The 16819-nt window shown below is 46.8% G+C and overlaps 1 protein-coding gene across 1 annotated transcript in view; it reads right to left on the reverse strand.

Annotated features, from left to right (window-relative positions):
* The window catches only part of LOC142659614 (transmembrane 9 superfamily member 2-like), a 41176-nt gene extending 35345 nt beyond the window's left edge, over positions 1-5831 (reverse strand). Inside the window, exon 1 of the mRNA XM_075835908.1 lies at positions 5575-5831. Coding sequence (XP_075692023.1) covers positions 5575-5718 — 144 coding nt within the window. The 5' untranslated portion in view covers positions 5719-5831. The remainder of the gene's footprint in view (positions 1-5574) is intronic.
* Between the last annotated feature and the right edge of the window lie 10988 nt (positions 5832-16819).

Here is a 16819-nt window from a genome sequence, read left to right on the forward strand (position 1 = left end):
CCATACATTTCCCCTGCTGTGGCCACTGCAGATCAATGACCACTCCAATGACTTCATGTAATACAGGATGGGCCGGGACCACCAGAGTAAGAGTCATTGTATGCAGCAGTTTTCTGCTCTGGCTCATAGAGAGGGGAAGTCATGAAAGTCGATAACCCCGTTTTAGCTTTGTCGTTCAATATACAACTGTGAACGATGTCTTGCTTATTTTGTACCGGTCCGGACACACAGCCTATACTATAGAGTCACCATTTGATATTGGAGACCATCAGTCAACTTGACAACAGATGTCACCAACAACTGAGCAGAGCTCCTGTGATGCCTTGGGACCATGTTGGATTTCAACGTGGATTTTTGGGCTATTCTGCTGTTATCCAAGTGCAGGGTTTTCAATGAGAACAGGAAAAAATGAAAATGGAGGAGGCACAGACCTCTAGTATGTATGAAGCCTAACCTGGCATGTCTGCTCTAGCCATAGGTAACTAGAATAAGCAGCACAAGGTAAGACCGAACATAATGCAACGGCACACACAAAGCCAGCGAGTGATGACACCACTACACGAACCTGAGAGCAGGGAATTTATGAGCCACTTACGTCCGTAATAAACTGATATAACCTCACCCCATATACAGGTGAACTCCAACTAATCCATCTAGCGCACATACCTGTCCTGTGAATCAGGTCATCACTTCACTATCTAACTCAGAGATACACTTTCAAATGTCCTTCCTGGTATAGGAAAGTTGAAATAGCTCGCGACTAAGAAAGAATCATGGCAAAATGGGGGGGGGGGGGCTCATAAGTGGGGGAACAATGGGATCTGCACTGATCTGTCCATCTACGTGTGGCTTCTGCTACCAGTTTGCTTTATTCCTAAAGTTATGTTGATGGCAGTTCCATTGAGTGCCGAGGCTACTCTGGGCTCAAAGACAAAGGGATACAGAGGTTTAGTGCCTCGAGTGGAGGTCCAAGCACATTGACACAGAGAAACCATCATCTAAAACATCTGAAGATAGTTAAAGGGATTTTCCAAGAATCATAAAATTATCACTTATCCACAGGATAGGTATTCTGAACGCTGAGGGCGCTACTGCTGGGACCCCCACAGATCGTGAGAATGGGAGTCTGAACCCCCCTTTTCCTCACTGCAGTGAGGACGACATTGAATGAACCGGTGGTCCAGCATGCATACTGCCAGTCTATTCAAAGTCTACAGGAATGATAGACACAACGGGAGTACAGCGCTCAACTCTTTCACTCATTCTCATAGACCGTGCATAGAGTGGCGGGCGCAGGTTCAACCAGCGCTCCATCAAGCTTCTCCTCATTACAAGGGGTGCAGTGAAGAGGATCTGGGGGGTTTGGGACCCCCATTCTCAAATTCGGCAGGGCTACCATTGGTGGGGTCCCCAGTGATCAGTAAATTATCACCTATCCTGTGGACGATTGATAATTTATGGTTCTGGGAAAACCCCTTTAAGGCCTCATTTACACGAGCGTAATATACGCACGTGCGACGCGCGTGCTTTTCACGCGTGTCGTACGCACCTATATTACTCTATGGGGCAGTGCAGACAATGCGTGAATTTTGCGCAGCGCGAGTGCGTTGCGTAAAACTCACGACATGTTCTATAATCGTGCGTTTTTCGCGCATCACGCACCCATTGAAGTCAATGGGTGCGTGAAAACCACGAAGGTCACACGGAAGCACTTCCGTGCGAACTGCGTGATTCGCGCAAGAGCTGTCAAACTGAATGTAAACAGAAAAGCACCACGTGCTTTTCTGTTTACAAACATCCGAACGGAGTGTCTTAGAGATGAGCGAACCGAACTTCACCGGGTTCGGCCGCACTCGTTTTGACCGAACCCGGCAGGAGACAGTCACTGTCCAGGGTGCTGAAAGAGTTAAACTGGTTCAGCACCCTGGACAGTGACTTCCGATCCCAATATACGTGAATGTGTAAAAAAAAAAAAAGTTCTGACTTACCGATAACTCCCGGCTTCTTCCTCCAGTCTGACCTCCCGGGATGACAATTCAGTCCAAGTGACAGCTGCAGCCAATCACAGGCCAAGCACAGGCTGCAGCGGTCACATGGACTGCCGCGTCATCCAGGGAGGTGGGGCCCGATGTCAAGAGAGGCGCGTCACCAAGGACGCGTCACCAAGGCAACGGCCGGGAAGTTCTTGGTAAGTACGAACCTCTTTTTTATTTAAACAGGTTACTCGATATGGTGATCGGAATTCACTGTCGAGGGTGCTGAAAGAGTTACTGCCGATCAGTTAACTCTTTCAGCACCCTGGACAGTGACTGACGTCGACTAGCCTCATCTCTATGATGGCGGCTGCGCGAAAATCACGCAGCCGCGCATCATACACGGATGACACACGGAGCTGTCAAGTGCCTTTTACACACGCAAAACGCTGCGTTTTTTTGCGTGCGCAAAACGCACACGCTCGTGTAAATGAGGCCTAAAGGGAAGGTGTCATGGGACCGGTCACGTTGAACATGCAGTCCTCCGATCTGTGGGCAGTATGTTATAGGGAGGGAAGAGCTGAGCAGAATGATATATAGGTTTGTGGGGAACAATTCAGGATAACCTGTATAATAATATAATCCATGCTCTTTCTATGCTTAAGAGTCCAGCGGGTGGTCCTATTCAGTGATTGACAATACAAGGATAGCGGTCAATAACTAATACCACCCACTGGACTCCTAAGCCCAGAATTAGCAGAGGTTTAGATCAATAAACTAGAACTTTTTCTAAACTTTTCCCCACAAAAATATATATTAAAGAGGCTCTGTCACCAGATTTTGCAACCCCTATCTGCTATTGCAGCAGATCGGCGCTGCAATGTAGATTACAGTAACGTTTTTATTTTTAAAAAACGAGCATTTTTGGCCAAGTTATGACCATTTTCGTATTTATGCAACTGAGGCTTGCAAAAGTACAACTGGGCGTGTTGAAAAGTAAAAGTACAACTGGGCGTGTATTATGTGCGTACATCGGGGCGTGTTTACTACTTTTACTAGCTGGGCGTTCTGATGAGAAGTAACATCCACTTCTCTTCACAACGCCCAGCTTCTGGCAGTGCAGACACACAGCGTGTTCTCGAGAGATCACGCTGTGACGTCACTCAGGTCCTGCATCGTGTCAGACGAGCGAGGACACATCGGCACCAGAGGCTACAGATGATTCTGCAGCAGCATCGGCGTTTGCAGGTAAGTCGATGTAGCTACTTACCTGCAAACGCTGATGCTGCTGCAGAATCAACTGTAGCCTCTGGTGCCGACACGATGCAGGACCTGTGAGTGACGTCACAGATCTGCACTGCCAGAAGCTGGGCGTTGTGAAGAGAAGTGGATGATACTTCTCGGCAGAAAGCCCAGCTAGTAAAAGTAGTAAACACGCCCCGATGTACGCACATAATACACGCCCAGTTGTACTTTTACTTTTCAACACGCCCAGTTGTACTTTTGCAAGCCTCATTTGCATAAATACGAAAATGGTCATAACTTGGCCAAAAATGCTCGTTTTTTTTAAAATAAAAACGTTACTGTAATCTACATTGCAGCGCCTATCTGCTGCAATTGCAGATAGGGGTTGCAAAATCTGGTGACAGAGCCTCTTTAATCTGCTCAGCTCTTCCTGCTCCATTACACACTGCCTGCAGATCGGCCAGCAAGTACCATGTGACAGGTTCCCTTTAAAGTAGGTACTCTATACACTTATCAAGTCTCAACTTCAATCATCTAAGGCCGCTTGCACACGACCGTGTGCCACTCGGGCCGTTTTTGACGGCATCCGAGTGGCACCCGATCGTCTTCACGGACCCATTCACTTTGACGGGTGAATCAGGTCCGTGAAAAATGGTCCGAGTCTCCGATCCGAGGAAAGATAGAACATGTCCCATCTTTCCTCGGATCACTGACGGGACTCAGACGGCACACACGGTCGTGTGCATGAGCTGTCAAGATTTTTAAAATATAAATCCAGAACTACAAAAAACTTAAAAAGGGGTAGTTCAGGATTAGAAAATCGCGGAAACCACGTCGGAAGTTTTTGCCCACGGTGCTCAATGGCAAAAAGCGCTAAGAAAATCGTGTCAAGAGTTTGAAGGCAGATTTATCAGCCTGCAAAAAAACTGTGTGGACAGGGGCTAAGGCTTATTCAGTCGAGCGTGTCCGTTTTGCATCCACAAAAAAGGACCGCATTTCATGCATTTTAGTTCCGTGTGGCATCAGTTTTTCACATCCGTGTTTCTGCACTTCCTGGTTTGTTTTTTTTCTCAGCATCTCTTTAGCAACTGGTGCAAGAAACATGGACAGCACACGAACGTCATCCGCGTTTTATCACTGCGCTATTCATTCCATCAAAATAACGAAACCCTTACACAACTGCCACAAACGGAAACCATTTGCACCAGATCCATCACCAATGAAATCAATGGTGATTCAAACAGAAACCTATGATTTCAGGTGTGGATTCCGTTAATGGGTTGTCCTGAAGAAAAGTTCTGCCGGAACCCATGAACGGAGTCCCGACGCAGATGTGAACGGAGCCTTATTCACGTGATACGCGCGTGAAACTCACACGTGTCGCACGAACCTATGTTAGTGAATGGGCCCGTTTCAGACAGTCCGTATGTCCACTGTGTGAAACTCACGACATGTCCTATACTTGGCCGTTTTTCGCGCATCACACACCCATTGAAGTCAATGAGTGCATGAAAATCGCGCACGGAAACACTGCCGTGTCGCTCGTGATTCACGCAATAGTAGATAAAGAAGTGAAGGAAAAAATAAAAGCACTTCCTTATTTTTTTTAAACATCAAAACCGCCTGTCATAAGGATGGCATAGGTGTTAAAATCACACAGCAAACACACGGAAGTGCAAGGCGCAAAAAACGCACACGTTCGTGTGAATAAGGCCTTAGACTCACAAATTTATCTGTGACAGTAATGAATGGAGAAACGGACTTCCTGTCTACACACGAGACGCTGTGGCAGTTGGTCTCCTATTTCTGGTCACATGACACAGCTGAGGACCAGAAGAGGGGATAACGCACACCTACAGGCACCGGTAAGAAGATCACCTTCCCACAGTTTACATAATGCGCCTCTCTAACGAGCCAGAGAATAAACACTTTGCGGGAGTGCTTCTATAAACTAAAACTTCTGTGTAAACTTCATAGTAATCAATAGACATGGCATCGTAAGTCACAACTCTAATCACAGAAAACCTAGAAGTCACAGGGTCCACCACACTATGCCCAGCACTGGCCGGTTAGAGAATTGTCACTTTTTATATTTCCTATTTCCAGTAACATTTGCATTGAGCTCTCAGGAGGTACAAGAGCGGATTGGTCACACACATCAGGTGACTCTAAGGCAGAGGCTGTAAAGTTGACCGTGGATGTCATACGTCACTCCATGTCAAAAGTAAAGTGATGCTTGGCCACCAGGGTCTGTGCGCTAAATTGCCAACCACAGACATTACACGCCGCACACCTATAACATATAAAACCAGATGTAGGCAGTGTACCTGCACTCCGCCCTCTCCACCACACTCACCTTGCAGTTATCCTTCTCCTTTCCCTCCTCACAGAAACTTACAGGAGCCATACCCGGAAGATAAAAAGCCGAGCACCAGCCCGAACACAGGAGAAGCGCAAGAAATGCCGGTAAACGGAGCTTCTTCGGTAACGACGCCTCCATCCTGCTCCACTGGACCGAGCGCACACAGGAAAAGTCAGAAGATGACGGTAGTTACCCCGTGACGCCGTGCCGCTGCTAGGTGTTCTACTCTACGCAAGGTGTGACGCCATGACGTGGCGTGCGCGTCCCCGTTCTCTCCGAACGTGCGCTTGTGGCAGAAGGCGTTGCGTCTACGGGGGTTTCCCCTGGTCGGGTCTCCCGGCAGCAGATCCAGTCGGGACAGTTCAGTAGTGAGGTGACGAGTGACTGGTTCTAGCAGGAGCCGCTCCATTCTAACCCCCTCACTACGGAACTTTTGCTCGCTCCCTCCTGTAGCAGCTCCAGTCTAAACCGTTCGAACAGCATCCAAAAAGCATGTGGTCTTAGGGTAATTTACGGACGTATTTCGGCCGCAAGTACCGGACCGAACACAGTGCAGGGAGCCGGGCTCCTAGCATCATACTTATATACGATGCTAGGAGTCCCTGCCTCTCTGCAGGACAACTGTCCCGTACTGTAATCATGTTTTCAGTACGGGACAGTAGTTCCACGGAGAGGCAGGGACTCCTAGCATCGTACATAACTATGATGCTAGGAGCCCGGCTCCCTGCACTGTGTTCGGTCCGGGACTTGCGGCCGAAATACGTCCGTCAATTACGGACGTAATTAGTGTGTGTGCACATACCCTTATAGCGATGTTGTGCGTGTTTTGATGCAGTTCCATTAAAAACGCAACCGCATCTGAAAACGTACCAAATTGTGGTAAAAAACGCATTATGATTTTTCAATATGATTCTAACCTGAACCATAACGTGTGAATAGACCCCCCTATCTGGAGTAATCTGAATACTGCATGCATTTAAGGGCCTGTTCACATCAGCGTTGGCTTTCCGTTTATCTGTTCCGTCAGAGGAACAGATGAATGGAAAGACAAATGGAAAGTATTGTTTTCGTTTGCGATACCATTGATTTCAGTGGTATTTTTTTTTTGTTTGAATTTGCCTCCGTTCTGCTAGGTTTCCGTTTTTGCACGGAAACCGTAGCACAGCGCACTACGCTGTTGTTTCTGTGAAAAAAACCTGAAATCTAAGGGTGTGTTCACACGGCAGCGTCCGTTACGGCTGAAATTATGGAGCTGTTTTCAGGAGAAAACAGCTCCGCATTTCAGACGTAATGGCATGTGCAGGCGCTTTTCGCTGTGTCCATTACGGACGTAATCGGAGCTGTTTTTCCATGGAGTCAATGGAAAACCTCCAATTACGTCTCAAGAAGTGACATGCACTTCTTTGACACGGGCGTCTTTTTTACGCATCGTCATTTGACAGCGGCGCGTAAAAAAAATGACCGTCGGCACAGAACATCGTAAAGCCCATTCAAATGAATGAGCAGATGTGTGCCAACGCTTTGGAGCCGTATTTTCGGACGTAATTCGGGGCTAAAACGCCCGAATTACGTCCGTAAATAGGGTGTGTGAACATACCCTAATGCAAACGTAAACTAAGGGAAGGCCAGCGCTGATGTGAATGGCCTTTACCACGATTTGTTGCGATTTTGATGCGGCTACATTTCTTACCGCAACCGCATAGAAAAATGTATCAAATCACAGTACAAACGCAGGTGGTTTTTGGATGCGGTTTTTTCATAACCGTACTAACCTCACTCCAACCACAACGTTTGAATCGACACTAACAAATATATTTCACACATCTGTCATATTTATACACAGAGAGATTTATTAAAACTAGTGCACCAGTTTCTCGCGTCACGTTCGGACCTTTGTTTTCCTGTCAATTTTCTAACTAGAAAATGAACGCAAAATTTTTAAAGATTAATTTGTATTTGTCGGGGAGGAACAGGTGCAGGGGTTAAATAAAGATGTCGTTTGGCCATGCCATAGTTATGCTTTATCATCCCACGTGGAACATTTTGATACTTTTGGTGCAATTTGCAACAGGTTCAGCACTTTGTAAGGTCATGTTCACATCTGCGCTGCAATCCTCGATCGGGGTCCCGTCACTTTTGACAGCAAGAACGGCCCAGCAGCCAGCGATAGTGTTGACTTCAAAATGACAGAAACTTTAACGGACCCGATAAGTACATGGGGAGAACTTACCGATCACTCTTAGGGGGGATTCACACGAGAGTGTATTGGGTCCATGCGGGCCGCGTGGTTTTCACGCGCCACGCACAGACCAATCCAAGTCTATGGGGCAGTACAGACAGTCTGTGCTTTTTGCGCAGCGTTTGTCAGCTGCGCAAAAAGCGCGACATGCTCAATATCTCCGTGTATTTCGCGCATCACGCACCCATTGAAGTCAATGGGTGCGTGAAAACCACGCAGGTCGCACGGAAGCACTTCCGTGCGAACCGACTGAAACAGCGCACCAGCTGTCAAAAGGATGAATGTAAACAGAAAAGCACCACGTGCTTTTCTGTTTCCAAACATCCAAACAGAGTGTCTTTGAGATGAGCGAACCCGGACAACCGAACCGAACTCGGCAAAAAAATTTCCGGTACGCGACGTCAGGAGATAGTCACTGTCCAGGGTGCTGAAAGAGTCAAACTGTTTCAGCACCATGGACAGTGACTTCCGATCCCAATATACATGAACCTGTAAAAAAAAAACGAAGTTCTGACTTACCGATAACTCCCGGCGTCTTCCTCCAGTCTGACCTCCCGGGATGACAATTCAGTCCAAGTGACAGCTCCAGCCAATCACAGGCCAATCACAGGCTGCAGCGGTCACATGGACTGCCGCGTCATCCAGGGAGGTGGGGCCCGATGTCAAGAGAGGCGCGTCACCAAGGACGCGTCACCAAGGCAACGGCCGGGAGGGAAGTTCTCGGTAAGTACGAACTTTTTCTTTTTTTTTAACAGGTTTCTCGATATTGTGTTCGGCATTCACTGTCGAGGGTGCTGAAAGAGTTACTGCCGATCAGTTAGCTCTTTCAGCACCTTGGACAGTGACGGGCGTCGACTTGCCTCATCTCTATGATGGCGGCTGCTCGAAAATCACGCAGCCGCGCATCATACACGGATGACACACGCAGCTGTCAAGTTGTTTTTGCGCGCAACAGTAGATAAAGAAATGAAGGAAAAAATAAAAGCACTTCCTTCATTTCTTTTTCTAAACATCAAAACCGCGTGTCATAAGGATGGCATATGCATGAAAATCACGTAGCCACGCAGCAAACACTGATGACACAGGGAACTGCAACGAGCAAAAAACGCAGCGTTTTTTGCGCGCGCAAAACGCACGTTCGTGTGAATAAGGCCTTAGGCCCAGTTCACACTGAGTTTTTTGATGCGAAAACCATGTCGGAAAACACGGCAAAAAATGTCTGAAAATTCGCGAGCGGAAAAAAATGCTTGCGGGAAAAAGAAGCGACATGCCCTATCTTCGGGCGTTTACGTCTCTGACCTCCCATTCACTTCAATGGGAGGCAGAGAAAGCGTATTTCGCTGCATTTTTGCCTATGGCGCTCAATTGGCGCGAGCGATAAAACGCCGTGAAAAACGTGGCAAACGGCTTGCAGGCAGATCAAAATCGGCCTCAAAATTCCAAACAGAATGAGCGTTTACGCGTTCATCTGCTCAACGCTGCCCTGTTTACACAGGGCAATTATTGCCAACGAGCGTTCTATAAACGCTTGTCTGCCCGATAGTTGCCCAGTGTAAGGGTATATTCACACGCCCTATTTATGGACGTAATTCGGGCGTTTTAGCCCCGAATTATGTCTGAAAATACAGCTCCAAAGCGTCGGCAAACATCTGCCCTTTCATTAGAATGGGCTTTACGATGTTCTGTGCCGACGGTCATTTTTGTTACGCGCCGCTGTCAAAAGACGGCGCGTAAAAAAGACGCCCGCGTCAAAGAAGTGCCTGTCACTTCATGGGACGTAATTGGAGCCGTTTTCCATTAACTCCATAGAAAAACAGCTCCAATTACGTCCGTAATGGACGCAGCGAAAAGCGCCTGCACATGCCATTACGGCTGAAATTGCGGAGCTGTTTTCTCCTAAAAACAGCTCCGTGATTTCAGCCGTAACGGACGTGTACGTGTGAACATACCCTTAGGCTGGGTTCACACGACCTATTTTCAGACGTAAACGAGGCGTATTTAAGTCTGAAAATACGGCTCCAATACGTCGGCAAACATCTGCCCATTCATTTGAATGGGTTTGTTGACGTACTGTGCCGACGACCTGTCATTTACGCGTCGTCGTTTGACAGCTGTCAAACGACGACGCGTAAAATGACTGCCTCATCAAAGAAGTGCAGGAACATACCTAAGGGTATGTTCACACGGCAGCGTCCGTTACGGCTGAAATTACGGGGCTGTTTTCAGGAGAAAACAGCTCCGTAATTTCAGGCGTAATGGCATGTTGAGGCGCTTTTTCGCTGCGTCAATTACGGACGTAAATTGAGCTGTTTTTCCATGGAGTCAATGGAAAACGGCTCCATTTAACGTCTGAAGAAGTGACAGGCACTTCTTTGACGCGGGCGTCTATTTACGCCCCGCCTTTTGACAGCGGGGCATAAAAAAAAATGACCGTCGGAACAGAACATCGTAAGACCCATTCAAATGAATGGGCAGATGTTTGCCGACGCTATCGAGCCGCATTTTTGGACGTAAATCGAGGCGGAAAACGCCCGAATTATGTCCGTAAATAAGCCGTGTGAACATACCCTGAAAGTGGTTTCCCAGTGGTTTTCCGCCACCTTCTAACAATAAATGTTAATTGCTCTTCCACAGAAGTGTGATTGCTGGGGGCCACTTAGATCACTAGAACACGGATCCCAAGTCAGAAGTTCGTCCTCATCCGCTAGTTTCAAACGCTATGGGAGTGATAGCAGACAAGCAGATCTCTCACAGTTCCTAGGACCCCAGCTGTTTATTATAATCCATTTTTATCCCACGCCATAGCCTGAGGTTTGTTTAGGGTATGTTCACACGGCCTATTTTCGGAAGCAGAACGCCTCCAAACATCTGCCCATTGATTTCAATGGAAAAAACGGCGTTCTGTTCTGACTGGCCTTTTTTTACGCGGGCGTCTTGAAAAACGGCTGTGTAAAAAAACAGCCACGAAAAAGAAGTGCAGGTCATTTCTTGGGATGTTTTTGGAGCCGTTTTTTCATAGACTCTATTGAAAACCGCTCCAAAAACAGCCGCGAAAAACGCCTCGCAAATCGCGAGTGGCTTAAAAAAACGTCTGAAAATCAGGAGCTGTTTTCCCTTGAAAACAGCTCCGTATTTTCAGACATTTTTGACTGAGCGTGTGAACATACCCTTATAGACATAAGGTTCTTTTTTTTTCTTTCTTATTAATTTGCAGTAAAGATGAGTTTGCATCTATTTAGTGCATTGCATCCTACTGATTTCCTGAAAATGTACTCCCTAAGGGGGGATTCACACGAGCGTGTATTGGGTCCGTGCGGGCCGCGTGGTTTTCACGCGCCACGCACAGACCAATCCAAGTCTATGGGGCAGTACAGACAGTCCGTGCTTTTTGTGCAGCGTTTGTCCGCTGCGCAAAAAGCGCGACATGCTCAATATCTCCGCGTATTTCGCGCATCACGCACCCATTGAAGTCAATGGGTGCGTGAAAACCACGCAGGTCGCACGGAAGCACTTCCGTGCGAACCGACTGAAACAGCGCACCAGCTGTCAAAAGGATGAATGTAAACAGAAAAGCACCACGTGCTTTTCTGTTTCCAAACATCCAAGTGACAGCTCCAGCCAATCACAGGTCAATCACAGGCTGCAGCGGTCACATGGACTGCCGCGTCATCCAGGGAGGTGGGGCCCGATGTCAAGAGAGGCGCGTCACCAAGGCAACGGCCGGGAGGGAAGTTCTCGGTAAGTACGAACTTTTTCTTTTTTTTTAACAGGTTTCTCGATATTGTGTTCGCCATTCACTGTCGAGGGTGCTGAAAGAGTTACTGCCGATCAGTTAGCTCTTTCAGCACCTTGGACAGTGACGGGCGTCGACTAGCCTCATCTCTATGATGGCGGCTGCTCGAAAATCACGCAGCCGCGCATCATACACGGATGACACACGCAGCTGTCAAGTGGTTTTTGCGCGCGCAAAACGCCGCGTTGTTTGCGAGCGCAAAAACGCAACGTTCGTCTGAATCTGCCCTAAGGATCGGGCCACACATTGTCTTGGGACACACAATGGCGCACAGTTGATGAAAATGCATGACTGTCACAAGCATAGGAATGGTCTAGCTTGCATCTCTTCGGCCCTGTTCACATCACTTTTTTCTCCTACATCTAAGGGCGGATTCACACGAACGTGATTTGCGTCCGTGCAGCCCGCGTTGGTTTCACGCACCACGCACAGACCAATAGAAGTCTATGGGGCAGTGCAGACAGTCCGTGAGTTTTGCGCAGCGTTTGTCCGCTGCGTAAAAAGCGCGACTAGTTCTATATCTCTGCGTTTTTCGCTCATCACGCACCCATTGAAGTCAATGGGTGCGTGAAAATCGCGCATGCCCCACGGAAGCACTTACGTGGGACAAGCGTTATTAGCGCAATAACAGTAAAAGAATGAATGTAAACATTTACAAACATCCAAACGGAGTGTCATAAAGATGGCGGCTTGCGTGAAAAGCACGCAGCCACGCATTCATATGAACATGACACACGGAGCTGTCAAGTGCCTTTTGCGCACGCAAAACGCGGTGGTTTTTGGGTGCGCAAAATGCACACGCTCGTCTGAATCTGGCCTAAGATGTATGTTTAATGTATACATAAGGAGCTTTCCTTGGCTTATACGTTAAACGTAGGCCAAAAAAAAGCGATGTGAACATAGCTTAATTAAAACTGACCATAGACTTGGGGCTGATTCAGACGAACGTGAATTGCGTCCGTGCAGGCCGCGTGGTTTTCACGCGGCTCGCATGGACCAATAGAAGTCTATGGGGCAGTACAGACAGTCCGTGCTTTTTGCGCAGAGTTTGCCCGCTCCGTAAAAAGGGCGACATGTTCAATATCTCTGCGTTTTTCGCGCATCACGCACCCATTGAAGTCAATGGGTGTGTGAAAACCACGCATGCCGCACGGAAGCACTTCCGTGCGAACTGGCTGTTTCGCGCAACAGCTGTCAAAAGGATGAATGTAAACAGAAAAGCACCACGTGGTACGTACACACTTGGTGTTGAACTGAGCCTGACCCCCCTAACATTGTTTAGACGGTCTGCAACCTTATGTCTACTTCATAAGGCAGTGGTTACGAAACCCAAAACCGACTACAGACCCTACTGAGGACCCCTGTTGTAGAGGAAATTATAAATAATGCTATAAATAAAAGAAACCAAAATACAAATGGGGTTACAATCCTACATGGAATAAGTTGTTTTTCTTAAATGGTTTCTACACAATGTTACATTTCAGACTCTTGTATTATGTGTTTTCGTTGCTGCTTTTGTCTGTTCTGTATAGAAACGATCCTTTTTGTTCTGAGATAATAGGCCTGATAAAGTGAGTCGTCCACACTGCGTACAGCTCCTGTTCTTCACGTATGCAAGCACCATAGTTGTATTAAAACAGTGTCTTTCACGCCCACATTTGTATTCAGGGTGTGAACAGTCGCTACACCCAGACCAAGGCATCTGTTATCACTTCTGTCAACAGTATTAGTTACAAATCCAGAATCATCACTGCAGATTCACATAGGATTATGTTTAGTTACGTAAGAAATTGTATTAAAAGAAAGGTGTCGCGAAAAATTAATTTTTTATATAAATTTGCTTTTAGTATGTTATTTAAATAAATTTTATTTGTGTTTTTGTGTTGTACTTTTTACTTTCTTTTACATCTCTATGGGGGCTACCATTTTTTTTTCATCTCTGTGTCGATTAACGACACATACAGAGATGGAATTCGGCCCAGACATCCCCATAGTGAATGCGAACGGGAGCCGTTCCATTCACTATAGGGTACGCCGTCTGTGTGGGAACGGCGCATGCGCCGCTCCCACACAGTCCAAAAGGAAGGTCTTTGGCCGAGCGACATCCGGCATCATTTTCATGTGGAACGGAAGCCGCGGCCGGACAGTAAGATGACTACTTCCAGTCGCGGCTTCCGGACATATGTTCCAGGCAGCGAAGACGCGAGGAGTAGGAGCAGAGTCAGCAGCGGCGGCAGGAGTAGGAAAGTTATGCTGGTGTATGTGATGTGTGTATTATGTTCGTGTTATACTGTCTGATTACCACTGTATCTAATCCTCCTACACTGTGTGCTGCCATTTTCTGAGCGAATGCACAGTGTAGGAGGGTTAGAAGATTCAACCACCTCCTTCTCCTGGCACTAGCCAGGATAAAGGAGGGGGGATTCTGTGAGCCCACTAGAGTGTGTGTGTCTACACCAAATTTGCAGCATAAAGCAATGAGGTTGCTTTACCACATTGCAATGCTGCAATTTCGGAATTGCTCCCTCTAGTGACCAGCACATGGAAATGTTATAAATTAGAATCTAATTTATAATATTTCCTGACAAAATTTAAAAAATTAAAACCATGTTTAATCACTTAAATACTAACTGTTTAACTGAAAAAAATAAATTTCTAGCTACACATTCCCTTTAAGATCGGGAAAAAGTTGTGGGTTGCAGTCTGCCCAATAGAATGTGTTGCATATATAGGAGCCCTGTAGTAATCAGAATGGGGCTCCCCCTCCTAGTACAGCCCTCCGACAGTATCCAACACAGACTATGACAAATCTGTAACAGGGCCCCAAACATGATGCGTCATTTATAGTACTGGTCCTCATATGGGACAAGGGACCTTTTGAGCCCCCTCAGGCTCCTGTGCCCCCCCCTATAGCTGCACCCCTGGTTGCTATCACCACACCCAACAACACAGTTGATCAGAGATCAGCAGCACTGTGTTAGGCCTCATGCACACAAACGTTTTTACGTCCCCAATTCATCTGCAAAAATGCGGATGAATTTCGGACCCATTCAATTCTATGGGCCCACGCACACGACTGTGGTTTCCACGGTCCGTGCATTGGTCCGGGAGCCCAGACCGCAAAAAAATAGGACAAGTCAACCGGTCCGGGCTCATTAAAATAAATGTGTGCACAGTCCGCGAATTGACGTTTTTTAAACAAACTCGCGTTTTTTGCTACGTTTTTTTTTTACGGCCGTTTTTGGAGCTGTTTTTCTATAGAGTCAATGAAAAACGGCTCAAGAAGTGACATGCACTTCTTTTTTTGCGGGCGGAAAAAAAACTTCCCGTCAGAACAGAACGCCGTTTTTCCCATTGAAATCAATGGGCAGATGTTTGGAGGCGTTCTGCCTCCGAGTTTACGGCCCGAAAAACAGTCGGAAATAAGCCGTGTGAACATACCCTTATGCTGACCACGCCTCCTGTACTTATGAGCACCTCCATCACTGTTGAAAGTGATCAATGGTAAGAAAGTTAGGCTATGTTCACACGGAGTATTTTGCAGGAGGAATATCTGCCTCAAAATTCCGTTTGGAAGTTTGAGGCAGATTTTCCTCTCCCTGCACACCGATTTTCGCTGAGTTTTTCGCTGCGTTTTTTGCCCGCGGTCATTGAGCGCCGCGGGCGTAAAACACTGCAAAATACGCTTTCTTTGCCTCCCATTGAAGTCAATGGGAGGTCAGAGGCGGAAACGCCCGAACATAGGGCATGTCGCTTCTTTTTCTTGCGAGGCAGTTTTACTGCTCGCGGGAAAAAGACGCCGACGCCTCACATTGAGATCAATGGGAGGCATTTTCGGGCCGTTTTTGACGAGTTTTGTGACGCGGTTCCCGCGTCAAAAAAATCGTCAAGATACTCCGTGTGAACATAGCCTTAAAGGGTTTTCCGAGATCTAAAAATTGTTTTTCTTAATAGTCTGACGCTTTGTTTAGGCATAAATAAACTCACAAAAAAAACTTTTGTTAGTTTTCCTTTTCCTCCCATGAAGTAAACGTTGTCTGTTTACATCGTTCAATTTCTTTACATGCCTCCCTTCTGACAGTTTCCGGTCCGCTGCCAGGGAAGAGAAAACTACGCGCAGGTGCTGTGATATCGCAGAAGAGGGCATGCGTGGTAAACACTTTTAGGGTATGTGCACACGGCTTATTTTCGGCCTTAGACGGACGAAAAATGGCTGAAAAATCGGAAGCAGAACGCCTCCAAACATCTGCCCATTGATTTCAATGGGAAATACGGCGTTCTGTTACGACTGGCCGTTTTTTAAACGGCCATTTTGAAAAACGGCTGTCTAAAAAACCGCATACGAAAAACAATAAAAAATATGGAGACACAAAAACAATTAATTTTGAAAAAAAAAAGTTTTTACTGTGTAAAAGTGGTAAAACATACAAAATCTATACAACTTGTCCCACAAAAAACAAGACCTTATAGAGCTGTGTCGACGCAAAAATATAAAAGTTATAGCTCTTGGAATGCGACAATGGAAAAACGGGAAAAAATTGCTTGATCATTAAGGTTTCAAATGGACTGGTTAAGGGGTGCAACGCCACAATCTCTCACCTGTGGCAAGGTGGTACCCTAGGCGAGCACTTACCCCTCTCCAGAAGGCAAAAATGAGGCAGTCACAAACCCCACATTTATGAATCACATAAACACAAAAAATTGAACAGCACATTCCAAGAAAATGAAACAAAACGCGTATACAGGTGCAATAGGGAATGGTTAGTAGATTTAGCAGTAATGCATATTATATTTAGTGGCTTAGGCGGCATTGGTGTTCGCAGTTTGCTGTCGCCATTTTCTTGTGAGCTGTATAAATTAGCAGTCACGGGCGTTCTTGCACCTGCATACAGTTGTTTCATTTTGTTAGAATGTGCTGTTCATGTGATTGACATGTAGTCACAGGATCACTCGCACAGCTATGGGGGAGATTAGTAATACCACCGACTTGCTATAGTACAGAGGGTGCGTGTAACGTATGACTATATCCAGCATACTGTACTACACATCTCCACCAATAACATGGGGCCGCAGTCCCCGCCCCCTGAGACACGACACATCCATATTGATTAGCGTACACTAAACAAATTTCGGCGCTGAACGCCAGACCGTCACGTGACTCCACTACGTGACCTCCTTCTATTCGCCTTACTGAACATCCGGGAACT

This window comes from Rhinoderma darwinii, chromosome 8 (assembly GCF_050947455.1).
Source record: "Rhinoderma darwinii isolate aRhiDar2 chromosome 8, aRhiDar2.hap1, whole genome shotgun sequence".
NCBI classification, from domain to species: domain Eukaryota; kingdom Metazoa; phylum Chordata; class Amphibia; order Anura; family Rhinodermatidae; genus Rhinoderma; species Rhinoderma darwinii.